General features: G+C 36.6%; 1 protein-coding gene across 1 annotated transcript; it reads right to left on the bottom strand.

Annotated features, from left to right (window-relative positions):
* Nucleotides 1-9692: 9692 nt before the first annotated feature.
* LOC128025979 (secreted frizzled-related protein 5-like) lies at nt 9693-22505 on the bottom strand. Its single transcript, XM_052612627.1, has 3 exons — nt 21716-22505; nt 16774-16851; nt 9693-10524 (listed from the first exon to the last, which is right to left on the bottom strand). Exons 1-3 carry the CDS (start codon nt 22236-22238, stop codon nt 10196-10198), a joined length of 930 nt encoding a protein of 309 aa, XP_052468587.1. The 5' UTR covers nt 22239-22505; the 3' UTR covers nt 9693-10195.
* Nucleotides 22506-22726: the final 221 nt, after the last annotated feature.

Here is a 22726-nt window from a genome sequence, read left to right as displayed (position 1 = left end):
GGTGCATATAAACCGGCCCTTCCCATCATACTAGATTGTTTGCCAGGAAATTTGGGCAGCAAGATTCCTCAAGGCGGAGCCTCTGATTCAGCACATAGATATTGCCTCCATTTTTGTAATATATCTGGTCTGCATGTTTTGTTTTAGCTTGGGTAATGAATAATGTGGACTGAGTCTTGACTTTGAAAGTCAAGCATGTTTTATTCTTGTTTGATCATTATTGTCAATCAATCAATCAATCACCTTTATTAAAATAGTGCTTTAAACAAAATACATTGCGTCAAAGCACTGAACAACATTCATTTGGAAAACAGTGTGTCAATAATGCAAAATGACAGTTAAAGGCAGTTCATCATTGAATTCAGTTATGTCATCCCTGTTCAGTTTAAATAGTGTCTGTGCATTTATTTGCAATCAAGTCAATGATATCGCTGTAGATGAAGTGACCCCAACTAAGCAAGCCAGAGGCGACAGCGGCAAGGAACCGAAACTCCATCAGTGAAAGAATGGAGAAAAAAACCTTGGGAGAAACCAGGCTCAGTTGGGGGGGCAGTTCTCCTCTGAAAGGCGAAACCAGACGAAACCAGTAGTTCAATTCCAGGCTGCAGCAAAGTCAGATTGTGCAGAAGAATCATCTGTTTCCTGTGGTCTTGTCCTGGTGGTCCTCTGAGACAAGGTATTTACAGGGGATCTGTATCTGGGGCTCTAGTTATCCTGGTCTCCGCTGTCTTTCAGGGCAGTAGAGGTCCTTTCTAGGTGCTGATCCACCATCATGTCTGGATACGTACTGGATCCGGGTGACTGCAGTGACCCTCTGATCTGGACACAGACTGGATCTGGTGGCCACGGTGACCTCGGAACAAGAGAGAAACAGACAAATATTAGCGTAGATGCCATTCTTCTAATGATGTAGAAGGTACATGTTATGTGAAGTGTTTCCGGTTCCGGTTTACCTAATTAATGCAGCCTAAAAATCCTTTAACGGATTTGGATATTAAAAGCATATTAGTATGTTATGTGTATGCCAGGTTAAAGAGATGGGTATTTAATCTAGATTTAAACTTCAAGAGTGTGTCTGCCTCCAGAACAATGTTAGGTAGGTTATTCCAGAGTTTAGGCGCCAGATAGGAAAAGGACCTGCCGCCCGCAGTTGATTTTGATATTCTAGGTATTATCAAATTGCCTGAGTTTTGAGAACGTAGCAGACGTAGAGGAGTATAATGTAAAAGGAGCTCATTCAAATACTGAGGTGCTAAACCATTCAGGGCTTTATAAGTAATAAGCAATATTTTAAAATCTATACAATGTTTGATAGGGAGCCAGTGCAGCATTGACAGGACCGGGCTAATATGGTCATACTTCCTGGTTCTAGTAAGAACTCTTGCTGCTGCATTTTGGACTAGCTGTAGTTTGTTTACTAAGCGTGCAGAACAGCCACTCAATAAAGCATTACAATAATCTAACCTTGAAGTCATAAATGCATGGATTAAAATTTCTGCATTTGACATTGAGAGCATAGGCCGTAATTTAGATATATTTTTTAGATGGAAAAATGCAGTTTTACAAATGCTAGAAACGTGGCTTTCTAAGGAAAGATTGCGATCAAATAGCACACCTAGGTTCCTAACTGATGACGAAGAATTGACAGAGCAACCATCAAGTCTTAGACAGTGTTCTAGGTTATTACAAGCAGAGTTTTTAGGTCCTATAATTAACACCTCTGTTTTTTTCTGAATTTAGCAGTAAGGAATTACTCGTCATCCAATTTTTAATATCGACTATGCATTCCATTAGTTTTTCAAATTGGTGTGTTTCACCGGGCCACGAATAAATATAGAGCTGAGTATCATCAGCATAACAGTGAAAGCTAACACCATGTTTCCTGATGATATCTCCCAAGGGTAACATATAAAGCGTGAAGAGTAGCGGCCCTAGTACTGAGCCTTGAGGTACTCCATACTGCACTTGTGATCGATATGATACATCTTCATTCACTGCTACGAACTGATGGCGGTCATATAAGTACGATTTAAACCATGCTAATGCGCTTCCACTGATGCCAACAAAGTGTTCAAGTCTATGCAAAAGAATGCTGTCGTCAATTGTGTCAAACGCAGCACTAAGATCCAATAAAACTAATAGAGAGATACACCCACGATCATATGATAAGATGATATTGTATTGAAAGACAATGCATTTTCATTCACTAATATTTGTGTGGATTATTTTGGATTCGTTAACACAGGAGAACTTTAAAAAAAAAAAAAACATATTTTTATATTTTTAAGATAAAATATAGATTTAGCTTAACCTAGTCTGATGTATTTTGAGTGAGATTGGATATTCAACTAGAAAGAAAGTTGGACTTTGATCCATTGGGAATTGATTGGACTGTGAAATGTGAGCATTATATGCCTGAATGTAAGTAGCCGGTTTGAGGGAATGGGTTGATAAGGGCATTCATGCAATTATGTCTATAACAAATAGGAAAATATATCCATTTGTGAATGGATGACTAAGATGGGTTTTTCAATTCTTAAAAAAATTAACTGGTGAATTTTGATTGCAGCCTTTGGTATCTTGGAAAATCTGAGACATACAAGTTGGAGACACATGACATTATACGAGTAATCAATTTAAGATTAAAAAAAAATTATAATAATAATCTCATTACTGTCCAGGAAAAAACAATTCATATGTTTAACATGTGTCTTTCCTCTGGAAGACTGTAGAGATGCATTTGCTGTTAGCAATAAATAAATGTTTGTCTTTAATTTGACACACAAACATGTTTTTCAGTGAAGACTTGATTTTTTCTTCTGTTTCCATTTATGTAGATGTAGTTTCACATGCTCATCATGATTTTTGCCACATATTAGATTAGTGTTACAGCTTTGTGTCTGGCTGAAACTAGTGTAGAATAGACCATCTGTTTGAATCATTGCCATCATCAGTGTTGCTTGTTATTTTCTCTGACACTGAATTCATAGTTCAGACAGCAAGCATTGCAGTGTTAGCCAGTGTTGGGCAAAAAGTGTAGCTAGCTGTGCCAGCAAATGTTAAGATAAGATGAAGACAAACCTGCAGAGAAAGGATATCATTCTGCTATGAGTTACAATGTGACACTGCTAAGCTACTTTACATTTTTGTGATATAATGCCACTTTATTATTGTTCTTGTTTTAAAAGAGTGACCTGAAGCACTCAATCACAAGCTGTACATGTAGGTGTTGAAATTAATTAAGATCCTCCTCATTGTTTGGCTAACAAAAAGGTCCAGATTTGGTTTTAGCTGATTGTAGGATACATCCAGTATTCACTCTACTGTTTTCTTTGTTTTAAAAGTGAAGATAAATAAATAAATATAACCCTCATATTTTGTTCAATCATTGCAATAGCTTAAATATTCTTAACATTGAAGTGTCCTATTCTTATCTTAAAAGTACTTACATTAAATAATTTACAATTGCCAGAATTATACCGTCAAAAATACGGTAACACCGTTTTAGGTTTAATGATTTCATACTGTAAAAAATACAGTGGCAACATTCTAGGTTTAACGGGTTTACCTTAAATTTACAGTTTAATACCGTAATTTAACTGATTAACTACATTTGAAATACAATGCAGATAATTCTGGGAATGTTAGTTTACGTTTTTGTTCCCTGTAAATTTTAACCATTTAACAGGTTTGTACTGTAGCATTTTCACAGTTTTTTACCGTTAAAATCACAGTCATTTTTTAACAGTGTAGTGTCATTTCAATCCATCTTAAAAAGAAACACAATGGTTAAAATTTTGTAATGCTACCACTTCACTATTAAGAAACACAGCTTATCTGATAGCTTTGGTATTTGTAGATACTTCTGCCTAACACTGGCCTCCAGCATAGTGATTTAGTCCAATAGCCCATGGTATACTGTTTGACAGTTGTGAGTGACAGATTGATTGGCAGGTCATCAGTGGCTGAGCTCCCCAGCAGCTTTTCTCAGGCCACTTATGCATATGAATGAGGGACTTCTGGAGGAAGGAGGGTGGGCTTGACTACAGCAATGAGGGAGGTAAAGGTTAGTGTGGGGTTGGCACAACCCTAATGACCCCAGTTCTACTACAATGATAAAAAGCTGTATTTCTCTTGCTAAATGGGCTTTGTGCTTTACATCCACTTGCCTCATGGGAAATTACTATGAGTGTGTGTCTTGTAGGAAGTGGGTCGCAAGAGCCAGACATGGCAGCCGGCCATTCCCAATGAACAATGCCAGAGAATAGCTTTATTTGTCAAGGATTCCTCAAGCCATATATAGAGGAGCTTTTGGAAAGGATGAATGGATTCAGGCCACTGGCCCACTCTCATCCTTCACCGTCTCCGCTCTATTGATTAACCCACCCGTTCGGCTGAGAAATAGGGGCAGATACTAGAGTTTACAGATTATGTCAATTACCGTGAGACGGTGGTCCCAGTTTAACTCTTGCCTGTACGGCCCTCCCAGGCTTGGGCTCTCAGGGCCTAGAGGTCAAAGTTTATAACCCTGCATTCAAAACATGGAGGCTTGTCGCCCTCTGTGACCTTTTCGTACAACCTTGACACTTCAGGGGTCCCTCTTTCGGTTCCTCTCACAAAACAGTGACAGATAAGCCTCACTGCCCATGATTCGCAAAGGAAATGGATGAATTTATCAGATTCAGTTGTTTTGCCATAGAGGCATAAATCTCCCCAGTGGACATGTTTGTTCTGCGAGGTGGTCGATGGGACTGCACCAGCATGATGGACTTTACAGATGCTGTTCTCTTAAATTCTCAGCTCCTGTGCTCATGATAACGTCTGTGCTGCTGATGAGAGTCAACCTGCCTCAAATGATTTTTCAAGTCAGAAGCCAATGAGCTCTTCCACTGCATAGGGTCTCGCTGTATCCTGTGGAAACAGAGCTCCCATTAACACCCATCTTTCAAAGCAGAGCTGTCTCTCCACACACATCCCATTTGTCCAGGAATGCAGACACGTTCATATCTCTATAGTGTAGTTTACGTCAGGAATGAGTGCAAGGTCTTGCCTTTCTTAAGTGTATGTATCAAATATTCATAAATGATGTATAAAATTTAGCAAAAGTGTTTCATGTAATTCTTCTTTAAATTGTGTCATTATACTAAATTAGATTTGGTTAATTTTATTCATTTTCATGAATCATTTCAAACTGTCCATTTAAGTGAATCAGTTCAGGAGTGAATGTTATGTTTGCATATCACTTAAAAACGTTTATGCTTTCCATGAGGCAGTTTAGATTTATAGATCTTTTCAGTAATAAATAGCAATATATCAGCCACAATGTATGCTGCTTTTTTATTAAGAAAATAATGAATTCAGTGTAACAATAGTTAATATATAGTGAATATAAAAATCTTTAAATTTATTAATAATTAGAGGCTTAATTAGAGGAAGAATAAAAATAATTTGTGACACTTTAAACAGGTTGTGTCAAGTGATTGCATTGTGCGATACAGTATTGTGTACAGTGAGAAATCAGGTAAACTACATTCATGCTATAGAAATTATTGTTGCACTTCTTTTTTTCTTTTTTTTTTCTCCCCAACACTGACAATTTTTTTTTTTTTTTAAGATGCTTAGCTCCTACAATATATCAAAACTGTTTTGAAGCTCCTATAAAACATTTTAGTTTGGCCAGATGGTAAATGATGAATTTTTATTTATTTATTTTTTGCCATCCAGACATGCATTGTTAAAACGTTTGATGAAAAAGATAGGTCTGATCTCAGCGTTTGCTGAGCTTTCCTTCAGCTAAAATCTGTTGCCAAAACTAAAAAGCATCCTGTCCATAATTCCCTGTCTTACATGTACTCATTAGACCACATTCATTCTCACACATATGTATGTGTACATATTTAAATGATTTTAATAAAAGCTGCCAGTGCTGTAGAACCTAAAGCTGTCCGGTTTTTGTTTGTATGGTTGTTGTATTTTTCAAGAATCGCTTCTGTATTTTGTCATGTTCATCTTTTTGTTGTTCTTCGTCATATTTTAATAGGGAGCAACGAAGACTTTGGCAAAAAGTGCCTGCATTTAAACAAAAATCTGAAATATACCCATACATACAATTCTTTGTCAATTTTAATCTAAAATGACTGCTAATGGCAGTAAAACGCAGTCAGAAAACACTAACAAATCTTAATGATTGCATCACATTACTAGCTTTATATGTATGATTTTTCTCGTAAACACATCGTACATCATAAACTTGCTTGCTAGCGCACCTGGTACAGCAAGTGCTTGGGTATGTTTCCTGTGAAATAAGTGCTCAAAGACTTGTAAATGCAAGCTCAAATGTCATGGTTGCCACAGAAAATTTGTTTTTAATCTCACGTATGCTTTCGTTTATACAATCGGTTTTGTTTATGGTAGACTTTAGTGCAGGTAGTATGATGCTTTCAAATACGGTAGAGTATTAACCTTTTAGTGCCACTTACTGAACGTCTCATTTCTAAACATAGAAGTATAAGAGTATAATAAGAGTATAATAAGTGTGTATAATAGCCAACTTAATAAAACATTGCCAGATTCATGTTCATCTGTTCCAGATAAAACTTTTCACACTTTTCACACTTTGAAATTATGTGAAATGATTCAAGAAGCAAGATAATATCATGCGCTTGCAGAAATGTTGCCACAGACAATGAGCCTTGGTTGCGTTTTGGTTGGTTTCAGAAAGACTGCAGATGATTATGATTAAGACTAAGATTAGTTTTTGCTCTGAAGTACCCAAAAAGTGTCGCAAGAGGTGCTTTGAATTCGTCCATCCATGTCTGCAAAGGGACTGGAGGGTCTGCTGATCTCTCAGCTAGTTTTTAATCAACAATGCGCAAGCACAGTAGCAGCAATTGAACAACACAAAGGCACCATTCTCCATCTCTGCTGATGGATCCGAGATTACTGGGGTGAGATAAAACCAGAGAGAGTGAGGGTTTGGGGGCCACTCTTGGCTAGGCCCTGCATTCCCGGTGATATTAACCTTTCAAGGAAATCAGTATGACACAGAAGCTGACAGAGGGGCTAAATTATCTTTAGATTGCTAGTGTGGTGGGCTGTTTACATCATCGGTCAGCTGGCACAAAGCGGAGCCCTGTTCCCCCTGGCTGCTGCCGTCAGGCCTTTTTTAATTACAGTCAGGTGACCTTTGCAGTGATGCTGACAGAAGGATGAGAGTGAGGAGCCAGGACTGTCTATCTGATAAGCTTCTCTAAGAAGACTCTTTCTCTTCTGGTGTCCTGTCTCTCTCTCCTGCACTGTTATCTCATGTTCACGTCTTACTGGATCTTTCCTCTCTTTCTTTTCAGTCTAATTGAGTATGTCTCCTTTACTTTAAAAATTGTACAGGTTGTAGAATCTGATTCAGTGTTGTACGCCACTGGTTTTCTGAATTTGTTTGGCAAAAAAAAAAAAAAAACACTTCTTAGTGTGCCCCAAAAATTGAATTTAATTGAATATGTCAATTTTTTCAATAGAATTAAAGTGGATGGGACTAGGGCAAGATCAAGCTTCAAAATGACAAGAAAAGTTGTCAAAACGACTCGTGTATCATATTCCAAGTCAAGGAATTAGTTCTATAACTTTATGTGCAACAAGCTGAAATTTCATTGAAATATCGCTGGGGTGTGGGGGAGGGGGATTCATTTCCTTTAAAGTTGTGATGAGTAACAACGATGACATATCTTTTCTTGACTATTGTAATGTACATCCAGGTGTAACGTTATCAAAAAATCAAAAATAAAATGCCAGGCAGGTATTTGGTTCTATGCATCATTTGCTGACTGGATTTTAAGATGTAAGCACTGCATTCAAAAATGGAGGGGGATGAGGATGATTCAAATGATTGAAGAAGTCTATTGTTTCACTGGAAGGACCAGTTATGACATTTTGATTATCATTACATGATCACAGATTTATTTTTATAAATGAAGCATATGCACGGATGAATAGCATGCATTTAGAAAATAGATAGGGTGAATTTTTCATTCCAAAGGTATACTGAAATCTGGTGTATTTGTACATATTTCTTTATACAGTAACACATGCACATACACTACAGTATATGTATAAAAACTAGATGCCAGTTGGCTACAATTGTAATTTGAGCAAAATTCATTGGTCAAAAAGATGTGGGAACCCTAACTAAAGTTGGTAAGAGTGGTGCAAATAGCAATTTGTGAGTTTCATAGTGGTGCACATCCTGTAATTGTACGGCCTTAGTATGTGTGTGTGATGTGTTTGGTGTGATGTAAGCTGTGTTGGCGAATGTTTGAATGTGAGAAGTGGGGATGGCATAAGGAGGCATTTGCCTCCTGATCGCAGATAAATTCCACTGCTTTTTCATGGCTTCGCAGGTCTCCACAGACAATAGGCCAGTAATGAAGGGTTGCTCATCTATGATTCTCAATGCCAGTACACGCTGGAGGAGGCATTTGCTTCCTGATCGCAGATAAATTCCACTGCTTTTTCATGGCTTTTTGTTCCTATTCACTCTTAGAAAAATTGGCACTGAATTGGTCCTTTGCTCTGTCTTGTTTAAACAGGTTGGCACTTAGATTTGTTGGCACTTAGGTTTGTTCTAAAGAGCAGCTGCTGGCAAGAGGAAATGCATTTATTGTAGCGTTGTCAGTCATGATCTGATTTTAGTGATTCAGCTGTCTGATAAATATTCCCTGTTTTAGACCGTGTGCATCGAATCTAAATTTGTGGGGGTTTTTTTTTTTGTTGTTGTTGAGCAATGTCATTATTTTAAATGAATGTTTTACCTTATAGGGTTATTTCCGTTTGTTGTGTCTCGCGGGTTTCATAATAATGGAAATGGAATGTTGACGTATACATAAAGCGATTGAAAGAATGGAAAAAAGGAATCTCCAACTGGCAGTGCTACATTTGCTATAAATGCCTGCACTTCAGCATCCACCCATTTATCATGGTTCATCATACTTGCAAAATAAGTTGACACAATGTTTACAGTATGTTTACACAGCGGTTTAAATCACGGCGGATGAGGGCATTTTCGAACACGTCTGGCCAATCAATGTCTATACATCACAGGTAATACCAGTTGTGCTGCTAAGATCCTGCTCCGAATTAGGACCTAAAAAGGTTCTCAAAAAAGGCAGTGCGGTACTAAAATTGCACTTAGTTCTGGCGGTGCAAAAACAACCAAAAGTGGGTAGTTCCACAATTAGTTCTGGTACTATGAAAAGGTTAATTTGGTGCGAAAGCCCCTATTGTTAAAACAGTTCCTGATCTCTGATTAAACAGAACTAGCAGAGTTAGATTTGAACTTTTATTACAGTGAACTCAGATGTAACGGTGGAAGGATTTTTCCAAACCATGTATGTATATTTGTAGCAATATATAATAGTTTTAGTAAAAAATAATGTTGCATAGTGTATAGAAAACATGAGAAGGACGAAACACCTCACCAACCAAATTGCTTGAATGAGTCCAGAGTCTGTCATAAGCTTGGCTGATATGTTGAGCAGAGAAATGGTCCGAACTTGCTCACACGGTCACGGTTGAATTATTTGTTCTGCCGTCTTGACCAACACTTTACAATCCTTCATCTTTCTTACCTCCAACGATTCAAGCCACAGCTGGAGTTGTGTCCCATCTTTGTGCTAATGATCACGATTGTATCTCTGTAGTATATAATAAAACATTTTTATTCCTTATCTACAAAATAAAAGATACAAATAAAAATTACAAATAAAAAAAAAAAACAGTTGGCGATATTTTTTTTGTTGTTGTTTGTTTTAGTGGAATCTGGCCATCTAAATCAAAGATGTGCTCATTAAGCTGGTGCACTCTTTAAAGCTCTTGTCCACAATTTTCTTTTTCTCACATTGATTGAAAGGGTTCTCCGAAAAGTCTCTTGTGCTCTGAATGAGGAAACCAGGAACATTTCACTAAAACATGCTTGAGCATCATAAATGTGCTGATTGCTTCATAAACAATAAATCTGATGTAGATACACTTGCCAACAAATTGTAGCTGTACTTGATGATGAATTAAGTCCTAAACAGTTTCCAAAAGCCATTTCTTGATTAATGAAATACATCTGTTCTAACTGTAGGAATTAGGCATGGATGTGGTCTCTGAGAGATTTATTGGAAGACGCAGGGCCTGCTATAGACAAAAGAGTCATTGGTCACTGGAAGACCGTGTGATAAGTGGGACATTGATGAGACTTCATGTATTTAATGGCAAACTTGAGTTCCTTGCTCTTTTTGTCCCACTTGTGGATGGACATGAGCAGTAACTGCTGGTCCACCTTGCGGCCCATGATGAGGAAGCTGCTCCCAAGATTGTCCAGTTGCGAGCAGGGACAGTTTGCTCCATTCTTGATGTATAGAGTGAGCTTCTTCAAGTCTTTCTTCCTCAGTATTCCCATCTTCAGAACCTTCTTCTTCTTTTGTGCTGCGATGAGCTTGCGGTCACCTTTTTCCTTTTTCACCTCTTTAATTTTCATCTTGAGTGCTGTAGATGAAATATAGAAAGAAAGAGACTTAGAGCAGGTATTCCCATTGTTTTTTTTTTTGTCAGCTGAACAGTAATTTTCAGTAATTTACAACTAGGGTGGCCATACTGTATGTGCCGTTCATATGGGAGACGTCCCAGCAAGGATTTTAATAATGCCTAAAATATCCAGGGTTTTGGCTATTTGCACTGTGCAGGTTGATCATTGTGTAACATTCATGAGAGCTATAAAGAGCAGAGCAGATGGCTCCTTATGCTTTCGAATCGCTTTCACGTGTTTTTTGTTCGTTTGACTTGAAGCACTTAGTTTTTTTTTTTTTTTTTTTTTTGTGCACAGCAATGTTTTAAGTCAATCAAAAGAACAAAGACGTGCACATAATTGCATCGCTTTGATCATTCCCTCTAGATCTCACATTCTCACACGCAGCCCCACGATTGGTCGATTATGTACAATACCTGCATGTTATTGGTAAACCTGCTCTTGATGTTTTAGGCAATATTAAAATCCTGGCTGGGACATGTCCCGTATGAAAGGCGCATATGGCCACCCTATTTACAACAGATTTGCATTTGATTAATAGTCACATGACATGCAGGTTAACAAGTTAAATATTTAACCTTTTTAGTGGTTTATTTTCATTGTTTTAATTTTAAAAGAGTTTATTTTTATTTTATATTTTTATAATTTAATAAATGATCAGCCTTTCATCATTTGTGAACCCCCTGCAGTTCTCTTGTCAACCCCAGTTTGGGAAATCAAATGTTTGTCATTCTCTTGTGTCAGATTCTTCAAAAACTTCTGTTTTTGTGTTCGACAGAAATACTAACAGTATACAGTTTGGAACAACATGAGGATGAGTAAATGATGACAGAATTTTCATTTATGAGTGAAATATCCCTTTAAAATCACCAAGGAAAGACCAGAGAGACTTTGTCGCCATTTAACTTTATCCATTGGAAAGAATGTGAAATTTTATATGGGACCTGTGGTCACACTCACGTTCTCCTGTATATTTCTGCTGTCTCAAGCAACAAGACCTTTCATAACAAGCACACAGGAAGAACCAAGGCTTTCCAGAATCCTGGAAAAGTTTTCACCTCCCCAGAGGAGCATAATTTAAACATGGATGGCACTAACTGCACTCACCCAGGAGAGGATAGAGAGTAGAATGGAAAGTTTCAAAGACATGTGAACAGAGAACATCCCTTCAGTAGCCCGACCACATAAACCACCAAAATTTCTATAGCAAAAAAATTAATTAATTTTAAAAAAATTAAAAAATTGGAAATACTGTAGGCCTATATTCATTTTCTTTTGGTCTTGTTTATGTTGGGACCTCATTTCAAATGATTACAATATTTTTTTAGCACTATTTTATGGCTGTGGCTTTCCCAAAACTTTTTTTTCGCCTCAATTTTAAATGTTTTCAAATTATTAAATTGTTTTAAAATGTCATATGTAACTTTTCCTTATCAGGACTTAACTTATATTCCTGTTATTTCTAATATATATATATATATATATATATATATACATATATATATATATATATATATATATATATATATATATATATATATATATATATATATATATATATATAATTTAATTAATAAACATGATTTTAAACAATTTAATGGATTTAAACAATTAGAAACCAAACCTCTGTTTCAACACCCCCAACCCCCTCCCCAAAAAAAGAAAAGAAAGAAAGAAAAAAAGAACAGTGATCCACATTCTCAGGTTCTTTTGTTTCTATGTTGCATTTGATATTAAAGATGAAAATTGGAAGTAAAACCTGTAATTTGATGCTGCTGAGAACTATGCTGCAAGATTGTTGAGAGCACATTCATCAATGACATTTTTTTTTTATTCCCTGAAGCACCTGGAGTTTTTAAAAGCATTATCAGTGTAAGCTTTGCTCTTTTATCTACAATCATCAACATTCACGCTTCTCTGGAAGTGCCGGAATGTATATTTAAAGGGTTTCACCGATTTTAGTTCATCTGCATGGGGATGTTTGGTATTGGCATAAATATTATGTCAAATATTTATTACATTTTAAATATTTTTTTATGACTAAATATGGTGTAAGTTCTTGCTTCAGTAGTAGGCATACTGTTGCTGTGTCAGGACTCTCAAACAAACAAAAAATGTTGAAGTCTCCTAGAGCCAAAGTGTTTATTTACACTTTTTGAAGAAGTCAGGATTCAAATCACATGTCTCTCTTTATATACCATATGTGTTTAATGTATTTTAAAATATTTCACTATATAAATGCACACACACTTTAAGTCACAGCTAAGTAGAACTACAAAATAACTGTACCTGGCTAACTGTAGTTCAGTGGCATATGGGTTTTTTTCACTCTGATTCAGGTGATCTCTCATGACCCATAATGCTTGTGGGGACTGTGCAATATCGTAGTGCCGAAGACCACAAGAGCTGCTTTAAATTGCTGGCACTAGATCTGACAGCAAATGAAGGAAGGCAAGAAGGAAAAGTGTCACCCTGAGCATTTGCAGTCTTCTTTCAATAATTCTGAAATCAAACCTTGCCTATGCGTGCAAAGCCAGAGCCAAGCAATAGACTTGAATAGAGCTTTCGGGGCCAGTGGTTATCAATAGAGAACGTTAGAATTGGTAACATTTAGTCATGAAAATATTCTGAACTGGCAGGTAACATCAAAATAGTCAATGCACATTACTGTTTTGCATTATTATACAAAATTACTACTTTATTTTCTAACTGAAATGGATGACATTTTAACCTAGCCTGTGAAAACCATTAAAAACGATAGACCATTATAAACACTTAAGTCATTTTGGACAATTGAATAGCATTTATTAAGTTAGAAATTATATACAATTAGATGATTCTTGGTAATGCTCTAATTATTGCTGGCTTTTGTTCAACTCAAAGACCTGTCAGTGCAGGGCTGTGATGAATCTTTAAAGAGTCTCTATTTCTGCACTTTACCCTAATTAGGTATTCTTTATATAACGTGATTAAAAAACATTTGTCTTTGAGGCTGCCCAAAATCACAATTAGAGAGGGAAATAAAGTAAGTTAAAACCACTGAGGTCACAGATTCTTTTTTTCTTTTTTTATAATACGGCCGATATTCTGTTCTGTCGTAAAAGAAGTAGATCACTAGTTAGTCATTGTATTTTACTGTATTCACTGCAAATATTAAATAACAATCATTTGAAGGAATTTAATTACATAAAATATTTAATTTAGTATTTTTCCATTTATTGTGTGAGCCCCTGATAACTTTTCTGACGTAAATGGCTCTCACTAAAAAAGGAGAATGACAAATCACAAAAAAAAAAAAAAAAAAAAAAAAAAACTGAATCACACATATAAAACTGGGCCATTTTAAATCTCAAAAACAAATTATAAACCATGAATTACATTAGCTCTATTAGATAAAATTAAAATCAGCTGTGTTCAGAGCCAGCAATACACTCTAATGAAGAGTCTTCTCTACAGTGGTCTGCACATGCATAAACCCTTAACATATGACAAGTGTGTTACTGTCCAGACTGTGTTGATACACTGATTACTGCTACATTTTTAAAGGTGGCCATAACATCTGAGTAAGACTAATAGAGTGAACTATTAAACTTACAATAATTATAAAATGTACAGCACTAGTCAACAAACAACAAGTCATGTGAGCAGGTACCAGTGCAATGACGTTAGATAAAGATCAGGGAAGAAATCTATCAAGTGGTAATATCCTGCCATGCATTATACTTTCAATATGCAAAGTGTTAGATCTCAAGAGCCATAAATAGTGGAATTTTTAAAACATTATAACTCATTTTGTGATGTCTGAACTTCGCTTTCTGACTATAATGTGTAAAATCTACAACATAGAACACTCAGACTACTACTAACAATATTTTCTAGTGTCATCTGGAAAATACATGCAAATCCAAGAGCAACAGGCCTGGCAGCCAAAGATAAGTCAGGCGTATGTGTGGCTTTACTGTGCTGTAATCCTCTGTTCTCTATAGGGAAGGCTTTCAATGAATTTTAACCTTGAAACTCTTTTATTCAATGCCAGAGACTCATTCTAGAGATTCACCTTTGACAGATCAATGGAGCTCTAGTCGGAATACATCACTTTAAATGAACCATAAAGAATACAAAACTATTACAACAGGAATCTTCCAAAACCATATATGAATCCATGAATTCAAATTCTCTACTTTGAAAATGTGTGTATGTGTTGTTATTATGTTATGATACAGTCATGGACAAAAATATTGGCACCCTTGGTAAATATGATCAAAGAAGGCTGTGAAAATTAATCTGCATTGTTAATCTTTTTGATCTTTAATTTAAAAAAAAAAAAAATCACAAAAATGTATAATTTCATTGGATAATAAGAATTTAAAATGGGGGGAAATATCATTATGAAATAAATGTTTTTCTCTAATACACATTGGCCACAATTAGCGACACCCTTTTATTCAATACTTTTTGAATCCTCCATTTGCCAGTTCAACAGGTCTACATTTTCTCCTATAATGCCTGATGAGGTAAGAGAACACCTGACAAGAGATCAGAGACCATTCCTTCATCCAGAATCACTCAAGACCCTTTAGATTCCCAGCTCCATGTTGGTGCTTCTTCTTTTCAGTTCATTCCTCTCATTTTCCATAGGGTTCAGGTCAGAGGACTGGAATGGCTATTGCAGAAGCTTGGTTTTGTGCTCAGTGTCCCATTTCTGTGTTGTTTTTTAGGTTTGTGTTTGGATTATTGTACGGCTGGAAGATCCAAACATGGCCCATTATAAGATTTCTAACATAGTCAGTCACTTACTGATTTTTTATCTGTTGGTATTTGATAGAATCCATGATGCCATGTGTCTAAACAAGATGACCAGGACCTCCAGCAAAAATATAGGCCCACAACATAAAAAATACAGCAGTATATTTCATTGTACACATGGGGTACTTTTATATCTTTGTGTTCACCAAACCCATCTTGAGTGTTTGCTGCTAAAAAGCTCATTTTTAGTTTCATCTGATCATAGAAGCCAGTCCCATTTGAAGTTCCAGTCGTGTCTGATAACTGAATATGCTTTAGTTTGTTTTTGGATGAGTTAGGATAATTTTTCTTGAAACCCTCTCAAACAACATGTGATGATATAGGTTCTGTTTGACACTTTTTTAAAGGTTTTCTGAACCAGAAACTCAACTATTTTCTGCAGTTCTCCAGCTGTGATCCTTGGACAGTCTTTAGCCACTCAAACTGACCTCCTCACCATGCATTAGGACGATATAGACACACAAACTCTTCCAGGCAGTTTCGTAACATTTTATGTTGATTGGAAATTCTTAATTATTGTCCTGATGGTGGAAATGGGAATTTTCACTCCTCTAGCTCTTTTCTTAAAGCCACTTCACTAATTTGTGAAGCTCAATTATCTTTTGCTGCACATCAGAAATATATTCTTTGTTTTTTTCTCCTTTTTAATGGATTATTAATAACTTAATAATATTGATAGTTCATCGTCTAGCTGACTACGTCTTGTATTATTATTATTATTTTTTCTAAAATCCTGTCAAATGTGCACAAACTACTAGCTACTACTAAATATTGTAGAAACATAATTTTCTGTAAAGTTGCTTTGTAACGATTTATTTTGTAAAAAGCGCTATACAAATAAACTTGAATTGAAAAAATTGAATTGAATTGAATTATTAAGGGAATTTGGGCTTTGTTTTCACTCCTCTTTATATTTCTGCGAAATAGGAAGCCATGGCTGGATAATTCCATGTTTATAATCATGCTGGAGTGCTCAAAATTGTGAATATGAATGGGAATATACTTTTATATATATATATATATATATATATATATATATATATGTGTGTGTGTGTGTGTGTGTGTGTGTGTGAGTGTGTGTGTGTTTTGATGCAGTTAAAAAATATTAAATATACTATTGTGAATAGCTAATTTTATTATTATTATTAAAAATATATTCCTTTTCATTATTGCAAAGTAATGTTAATGCAATTAACAGAACAACCTGTTTTTTTCTCATGAGGTAACCTTGTTATGTTCACCCTAAATATTAAAGTGCTCACTTTAACATGCTAGCAAACTGCAGACTTTTTCATATTTTTTTTTTCATCACATATTACATCACATTATGAAGAGATCTTTCCTCTAGGGACAAGTTATTAAAGTTGTAAAATTGAATGTCTCAATAAAAGTTAATATCTTACCAAAATCACTGGCGCAGTAGTGCTCCATTATGGGGTCGGCTTTTAACTCATTGTCACAGGGTGGACACACTTTTGAAACTGCAGAGTAAAGAGAAAAGTTAATGTCTTGAACATTTAGCCAAAACATTTTGATATTTAAAGAATACTGAAAGACTTGTTTTGGGGGAAATCTTTTGGGAAATCTAAAAATATTGCATACTTCAGGTAGTAACATCATAAATAACTCAGAAATATTATTTACCAATGAATAATTTAACCTGCCTGCATGTATGTTTGTCTAACAAACCGATAGTCCCGCCCCTAAACCTGTGCAGTTGGTTGATTCAGTGTTGCTGTTTCAGTCTAGTTGACATAGACCATGTTTTTTGCTGTTTACACTTTTGTGAAATCGCTTACAAATTGCTTACTTGTAGCTGTTAATTTTAGGTCAGCAGTAATGATACATGAGTTCAGTGAAAGATGTACTCAGTGAAGCCTATCATTAGTTAACCACAGGAGACACACACAAACAAACAAAACATATTTACTATAATGATGAGATTATGTTGATTCTAAAACTCCTGGTTTCGTGCAGTTTCATTGGACTGCTGGACTCATGTGAGGGCAACAGGCCAGTGCTAATGGAGCTTAATCTGCAGCGTTTGGAGCCATGAGAGGGAGAGGTTTGGCAGCTACTAGTTTTATTTTTTCACAGAGGAAGATTAAACTAGATTAAGACGTTCAGTGATTCATCACCGTGAAATCATATCCCTACAGATCTTTAGTTTCACTAGTGTATTTCCAGTTCGACTGCATATCACTGGAACTGAGAAAATATTTTTGGCCTTTCCAAAACAGGATGTCTCAGGATATTATAGAAACCTGAATATTTCACACTCTTTGCAGACATACGAAGACGAATGCAGGGGTAAACTTTTAATAGGCCACTGTGAAAACATACTTCTCAGCAGTTTGACGGTGGAAATGTTCACTGGAACATGCAAACAGCTGTACGTGACCTTCTTGAAGCTGATAGTTATTTGCTGATTTTATTTTTAACTGTAAAGCTGTCACACACAGCGGGTGAAGCTACAGATGTTTATTGTGCCACCTACTGCAGTATCAACTTTCTGTTCAGTGGTCTTTAATATTACTGTATAACACACATACTGTACACATATTTAGATATTTAGAATTTCACATTTATCAGTACAAAACAAAAATCATTATTATATTGAGTATTTTGCATTGTTTTCCTGTGATAAAATAAATAAGACACTATTAATTTATGTGAGAAGCAAATTTGGTAATTTTCTTATACCCTATTGGCAAATATGTATAATAACTTTTAACCTAATAACTTTTATCTTCATAATTTTGCTTTGCACAGATGTGGATCTGATCTCTAAGGTGGTGAATATGATTTTATCATTCACTCAGAGCTGGTCCTCCCTCGAGCTCACAAAACAAAAGCATCTGGTAGCAAGAACTTACGTGGCTCATCTCCAGACTCCCCCTTACATGATAAAAACCAAGGGTCAAAGTTTATCACCTCAGCCTCAAGCACAACCATAGCACTAGATAATGAGGAGAGGGGTCATAGTTCACTAGGCTTCAGTGCACGGGTCATAGGGAGTTGAACCTGTCTGAAATTTTCAACCACCAATTGGACCCTGAGCAGAAATTCCCATACATTCAATATTCGGAAAGTCGGAGACATGGTGTGTTTGGTGAGTTGTGCACACTGAGTGTTGTGGAGGAAACTTTGTTTCATTCTTGCAGGCTGCAAACTGCATACTTGAAACTGAAATGTCTTATTTGCACTCCAGAGCGATTTATTCTGTTTTGCAGGGTGGCTCACTGGCAGGATGCCTGGTGGAAACAGAGCCAAAGCATGTGTCAGGAGACTGAGAAAGGGTAAATCTGCAAACCGAGTTTCTGCAATAAGTGCCAATTCTGAGACTGAGTGATATCAGAGCAATACTGTTTTTTTTTTTTTTTTTTATCTATTCCCTAAATTTCCTGTTGAATTCCTTCTCATGTTCATTGAAACGTGAAAGGAATCAACAGAGCTACTTCTGAAAGAAAACTTTGAACATGCTGCTTAATCCATAACTGTTTTATACAATGTAAAACCTGTTGCCAGGTAACCTAAAAAAAAGTAGTTCATGTAGTACCATGTAATTCAAGTGTTTTTTTTTTTTTTGTTTTTTTTTTTTTTGTAGCCATGACTTTAAAGCATGCTGCTTTAATATACCCACATTGAGATATTTTTACAGGAGTAAATATTGATAACTGGCCCTGGTCTTCTTTATTACTGAAAAGAACTTGACTAAAACTCATCACAAAACACTTTTCACAGTTTGTCATTGTGGATATACCAGTGCATTGCAAGTCCTCACAGTTTTCTTAGAGAGACTTCCTACATGTGTTTCCGTGTCTGAACGATTTCTGCATCGCTGACTTTCTGTATCACAGTTTATGAGGGAAATGTTCAGTTTAAACTATGCACAGGTCATCATTTTATGGCTCATTTGGACCCTTGAAGTTATGAGCATCAACACTTTGGACATTAATCATTACATTACATAATCCAAACATTAATCAGGATTAAAAAAAATGTATGCTGTGATTTATGTCTATTTAAATGAGCTGTGATCGGAGTCAGAGACAGATTTACATGTTTCTTTGAATCGCCCCTTAGCAGCAGCGCCTCTGCATTCACCAGAATCCTGCAATCAATGGAATACACATTCACTCTAATCTGAATCGCTAAGTTTGTTTTATCCTGAACTTATTACGTCTGGCTGTGGCTCGAAATCAAATGTTTCAGTCCTGCTCTTATAATAAAATGTAATCCTCTCTGTATTTATAATTTATAACCCACCAGTGTCACCAAGAAAAGCTGCAAAAATAATGATTTTCAGACAGGTTTCTACAGAAACTCCCCTCGGTTAACAAATAGCCTTTGCCAAACACACCATTGGTTGAACCAATATGCAGAGACAACTAGAAGTTATTAAACTGTAGAATATTATACAAAAAAAAATTGTTTTTACATTTTTACATTTTCCATAAAAAAACTGACATGCTTCAAGTTTAAACTGAATCAAATGTTATAATCACAGAGTTTAAGCATGAAATATGTCACTTTTTATGGGTAATGTTAAAATATGTCCATATTTTCAGAGGAGCCAGTGTGGTTGTTTTTGTTTTGCTATTTGTCTGTTAAGAGAAAGTCTTATATTTGTTAAATGGACAATAATATTTAAAGAGGTATTTTGCTTCAATGTCCAGTGTGATTTACTTGAATGCATCATTTACATCAGTCTCCAGAAACAGTCCGTGATGCATGTCTGTGGCTCTGGTTGTGGACGGGCTACGTCCCAGGATTTCACCTCAAACCACAGGGGAAAAAACAGCTCTTTGAGTCCCCGGTCTGCTGGAGCTGACGGATGCAGGCCGGAGCGACTGGCCATGTCAAGCGAGGGTTTTGTACTGTCATGTTATCTCTAGAGTCTTGTTTCACGTCCATGTGCACACTCACCAAAACACACATGACTGGAAACGCTTGGCCGCGAGCTACTTTCCCATCCAGCTGTGATGTGGATAGCACATTTCACTAAGTTCTGCAAGTTTTCTAGCTTTCAGTTTTCAGTATCATGTCATTTCAGAATGGCTATGGTTTGTTATTGATATTGTCTCAAAGGTCCCACTCTTTCTGTACTTGCTCTTGAGTTTGCTGCAATTTTAAGGAGCTTATTTTTCCAACAGAAGCCAAGCTTAGAAGTATGAAAAGTGTTGTGGAGTCACATTTTTTTCAAAAGCCTCTTTTTTTTCTTATTTAAGAACATTTTAATCCATCAAATCTTAGTAGAGAAAAGAGATGCTGTGTGCATGTTTACACAAACATTTATTTGGAGACATATCACAGACATATCATAGTTTTCTATTCTGTTTAACATACGAATGAAAATTCATTAGATACTATTTGGCAATAGTCCAACTGTTATGTTAGTTTTTTTTCTTCTATATTTATATATGTCTAAGAAAAGCTGTTACATGATTCATGTAAAATTTTGTTTTTAATTAATTTTGTATACAGCATATGATACATTCATATTTTTCTCATTGTTTTGTACAGGGAAATTTTTGCATCACTTGTTGAACTTTTTTTTATAATTATACTTTACAAATGATTCAGAAAATAAACACTTATTTAAAGATTTATTTTAAGCTTTTTATGTTTTATTATTATTATTATTTAGTTACATTTTTATTTATCTTTTTAATAGTCTATTGTCCTGTTTGTGTGATTCAACACCATCCTCAAACTTTCCTGAACACTAGAGACACTCCCACTTCTCCTCTCTTTTCCTTCCTCTGTCTATTACTATAGTCCTTCTCATCTCAGTGAGACAAAGTAATGTACAACTTTGCAGACTAATTAGTGATCCAAAGGGTATGGCTGCATGGCTAATTGGAAACGTAAATGCATAAAGAGAGAGAGGCATGGCGCAGCAGGAATGCTCCTCTCCACATTCCACATGAGATGTTTGCTTTAGATAGTGATAGCTTTTCTGTCCTTCCAAGAGCTTTCCTTAATTTTACTTTCTCAAGAGCCTCAGGCTAAATAGAGCAAGAGGAAATCCACCAATGGGCCTTATTGTATAGATCTATGGAGATTTAATGATTATAATTTTTAAACAAAAAGGAGAGTTTTTGGAATCGGCAAGAATGAAGCACTGAAGCTTGTTATATTGCATACAAATGTTTCATTAAGAAACAATGCTTAAGTAAGATTGATATGAAGAAATATAACTACATTTAAAATAAGATTTTTTTTTCCTAATTTATTTATGCAAAATCTAATGAAATGTAACATGTTGAAATGCATTTCTGCCTTTCAATGAATCAATCAATACCAATTGAATCACTAATACAATGTTCTTATAGGTCCTACCTGGAGTCTGAGTGGAATGACCCACAGAGAACTGCATAGGAATGCACAGATCATTGTCGATGGGAAACTTCTCGCACTGTAGCATCTCTGGCCAGGGAAAGCCATAGGTCTCCATGACTGGAGCGCAGCTGTCCCGCACCGCCTCGCACAGAGAGCGGCAGGGGTAGATGGGCCGGTCCAGGCACACTGGAGCAAAAAGTGAGCAGAGGAACACCTGGGTGTCAGCATGGCATCGCTTTGCCAGGAGGGGCACCCAGCTGCCTGCCTGATGCTTGACCTCAGGCATGGTCTCGTGGTCAAGCAGGTTTGGCAGACGCATCTTTTTGTAGCCCACGTTGTAGCAGAGCCGCAGGTCGGCTGGAATATCCACACATTGTGGCTGCTTGGCATAGAAGCGGCCATTGGGGTAATTGTCCTGCCAGCTGTAGTAGTCGTACTCCTCTGCCGAAGCTGCTGAGGTGAGCAGAACCAGCGTCAGGGTCACAGCCTGGGTCAGAGACACCTGCCTCTTCTGCTCTGCCATGCTTTTAAAGTCCTGGTGTAATTCAGAAGAGGAATTGGGGGAAGTGGTTCAAAAGATGAATTTTAATCCTTTTTTGTGTGTGTGTTTAAAAACAAAAAGGACAAAAAGTGTTGGGTTTTCCCTCGTTCTCGAGTCTGGTTGTCCTGCAGTTTAATGCAAACTCCTGGTAGCAGGCAGTAGTGGCAGATCTCAGAGCCCAGCTCTTCTCTAGTTTGACTCAAGTGCACATAGTGTATAAAAGCCAGTGGACTCAGGGCCCTATGAGCTGACAACCCCTGAGTAAATCTTGCCTGCACACCTCCCACTGGTTTCCCCTGTCCACTGTAAGCCCCACCCCCATCCCGGCCACAGCCAACTGCTGTGCAGTGGGCGGCACCCCCACGGCCCACCCCCCTCGCAGACACTTCTACAGGCAGACCACGTGCTGTTCTGCAGCACAATGTGTGCGTGGAGTGCGCTGGGCTCATTCAGTTTCTTTTTAGCTCTGA

The sequence above is a fragment of the Carassius gibelio genome, chromosome A13 (assembly GCF_023724105.1).
Source record: "Carassius gibelio isolate Cgi1373 ecotype wild population from Czech Republic chromosome A13, carGib1.2-hapl.c, whole genome shotgun sequence".
NCBI lineage: Eukaryota > Metazoa > Chordata > Actinopteri > Cypriniformes > Cyprinidae > Carassius > Carassius gibelio.
Note: the sequence above shows the minus strand (reverse complement) of the source record. Positions and strands in the feature narration are given on the sequence as shown.

What these genes read in the sequence shown, in the direction of transcription:
- LOC128025979 (XM_052612627.1), bottom strand. Translation starts at nt 22,238, where the DNA reads ATGGCAGAGCAGAAGAGGCAGGTGTCTCTGACCCAGGCTGTGACCCTG. An exon ending in TCATTCCACTCAGACTCCAG is followed by an intron (nt 16,852 to 21,715) that starts GTAGGACCTATA and finishes TTTACTCTGCAG; the next exon opens with TTTCAAAAGTGTGTCCACCC. An exon ending in CTACTGCGCCAGTGATTTTG is followed by an intron (nt 10,525 to 16,773) that starts GTAAGATATTAA and finishes TTTCATCTACAG; the next exon opens with CACTCAAGATGAAAATTAAA.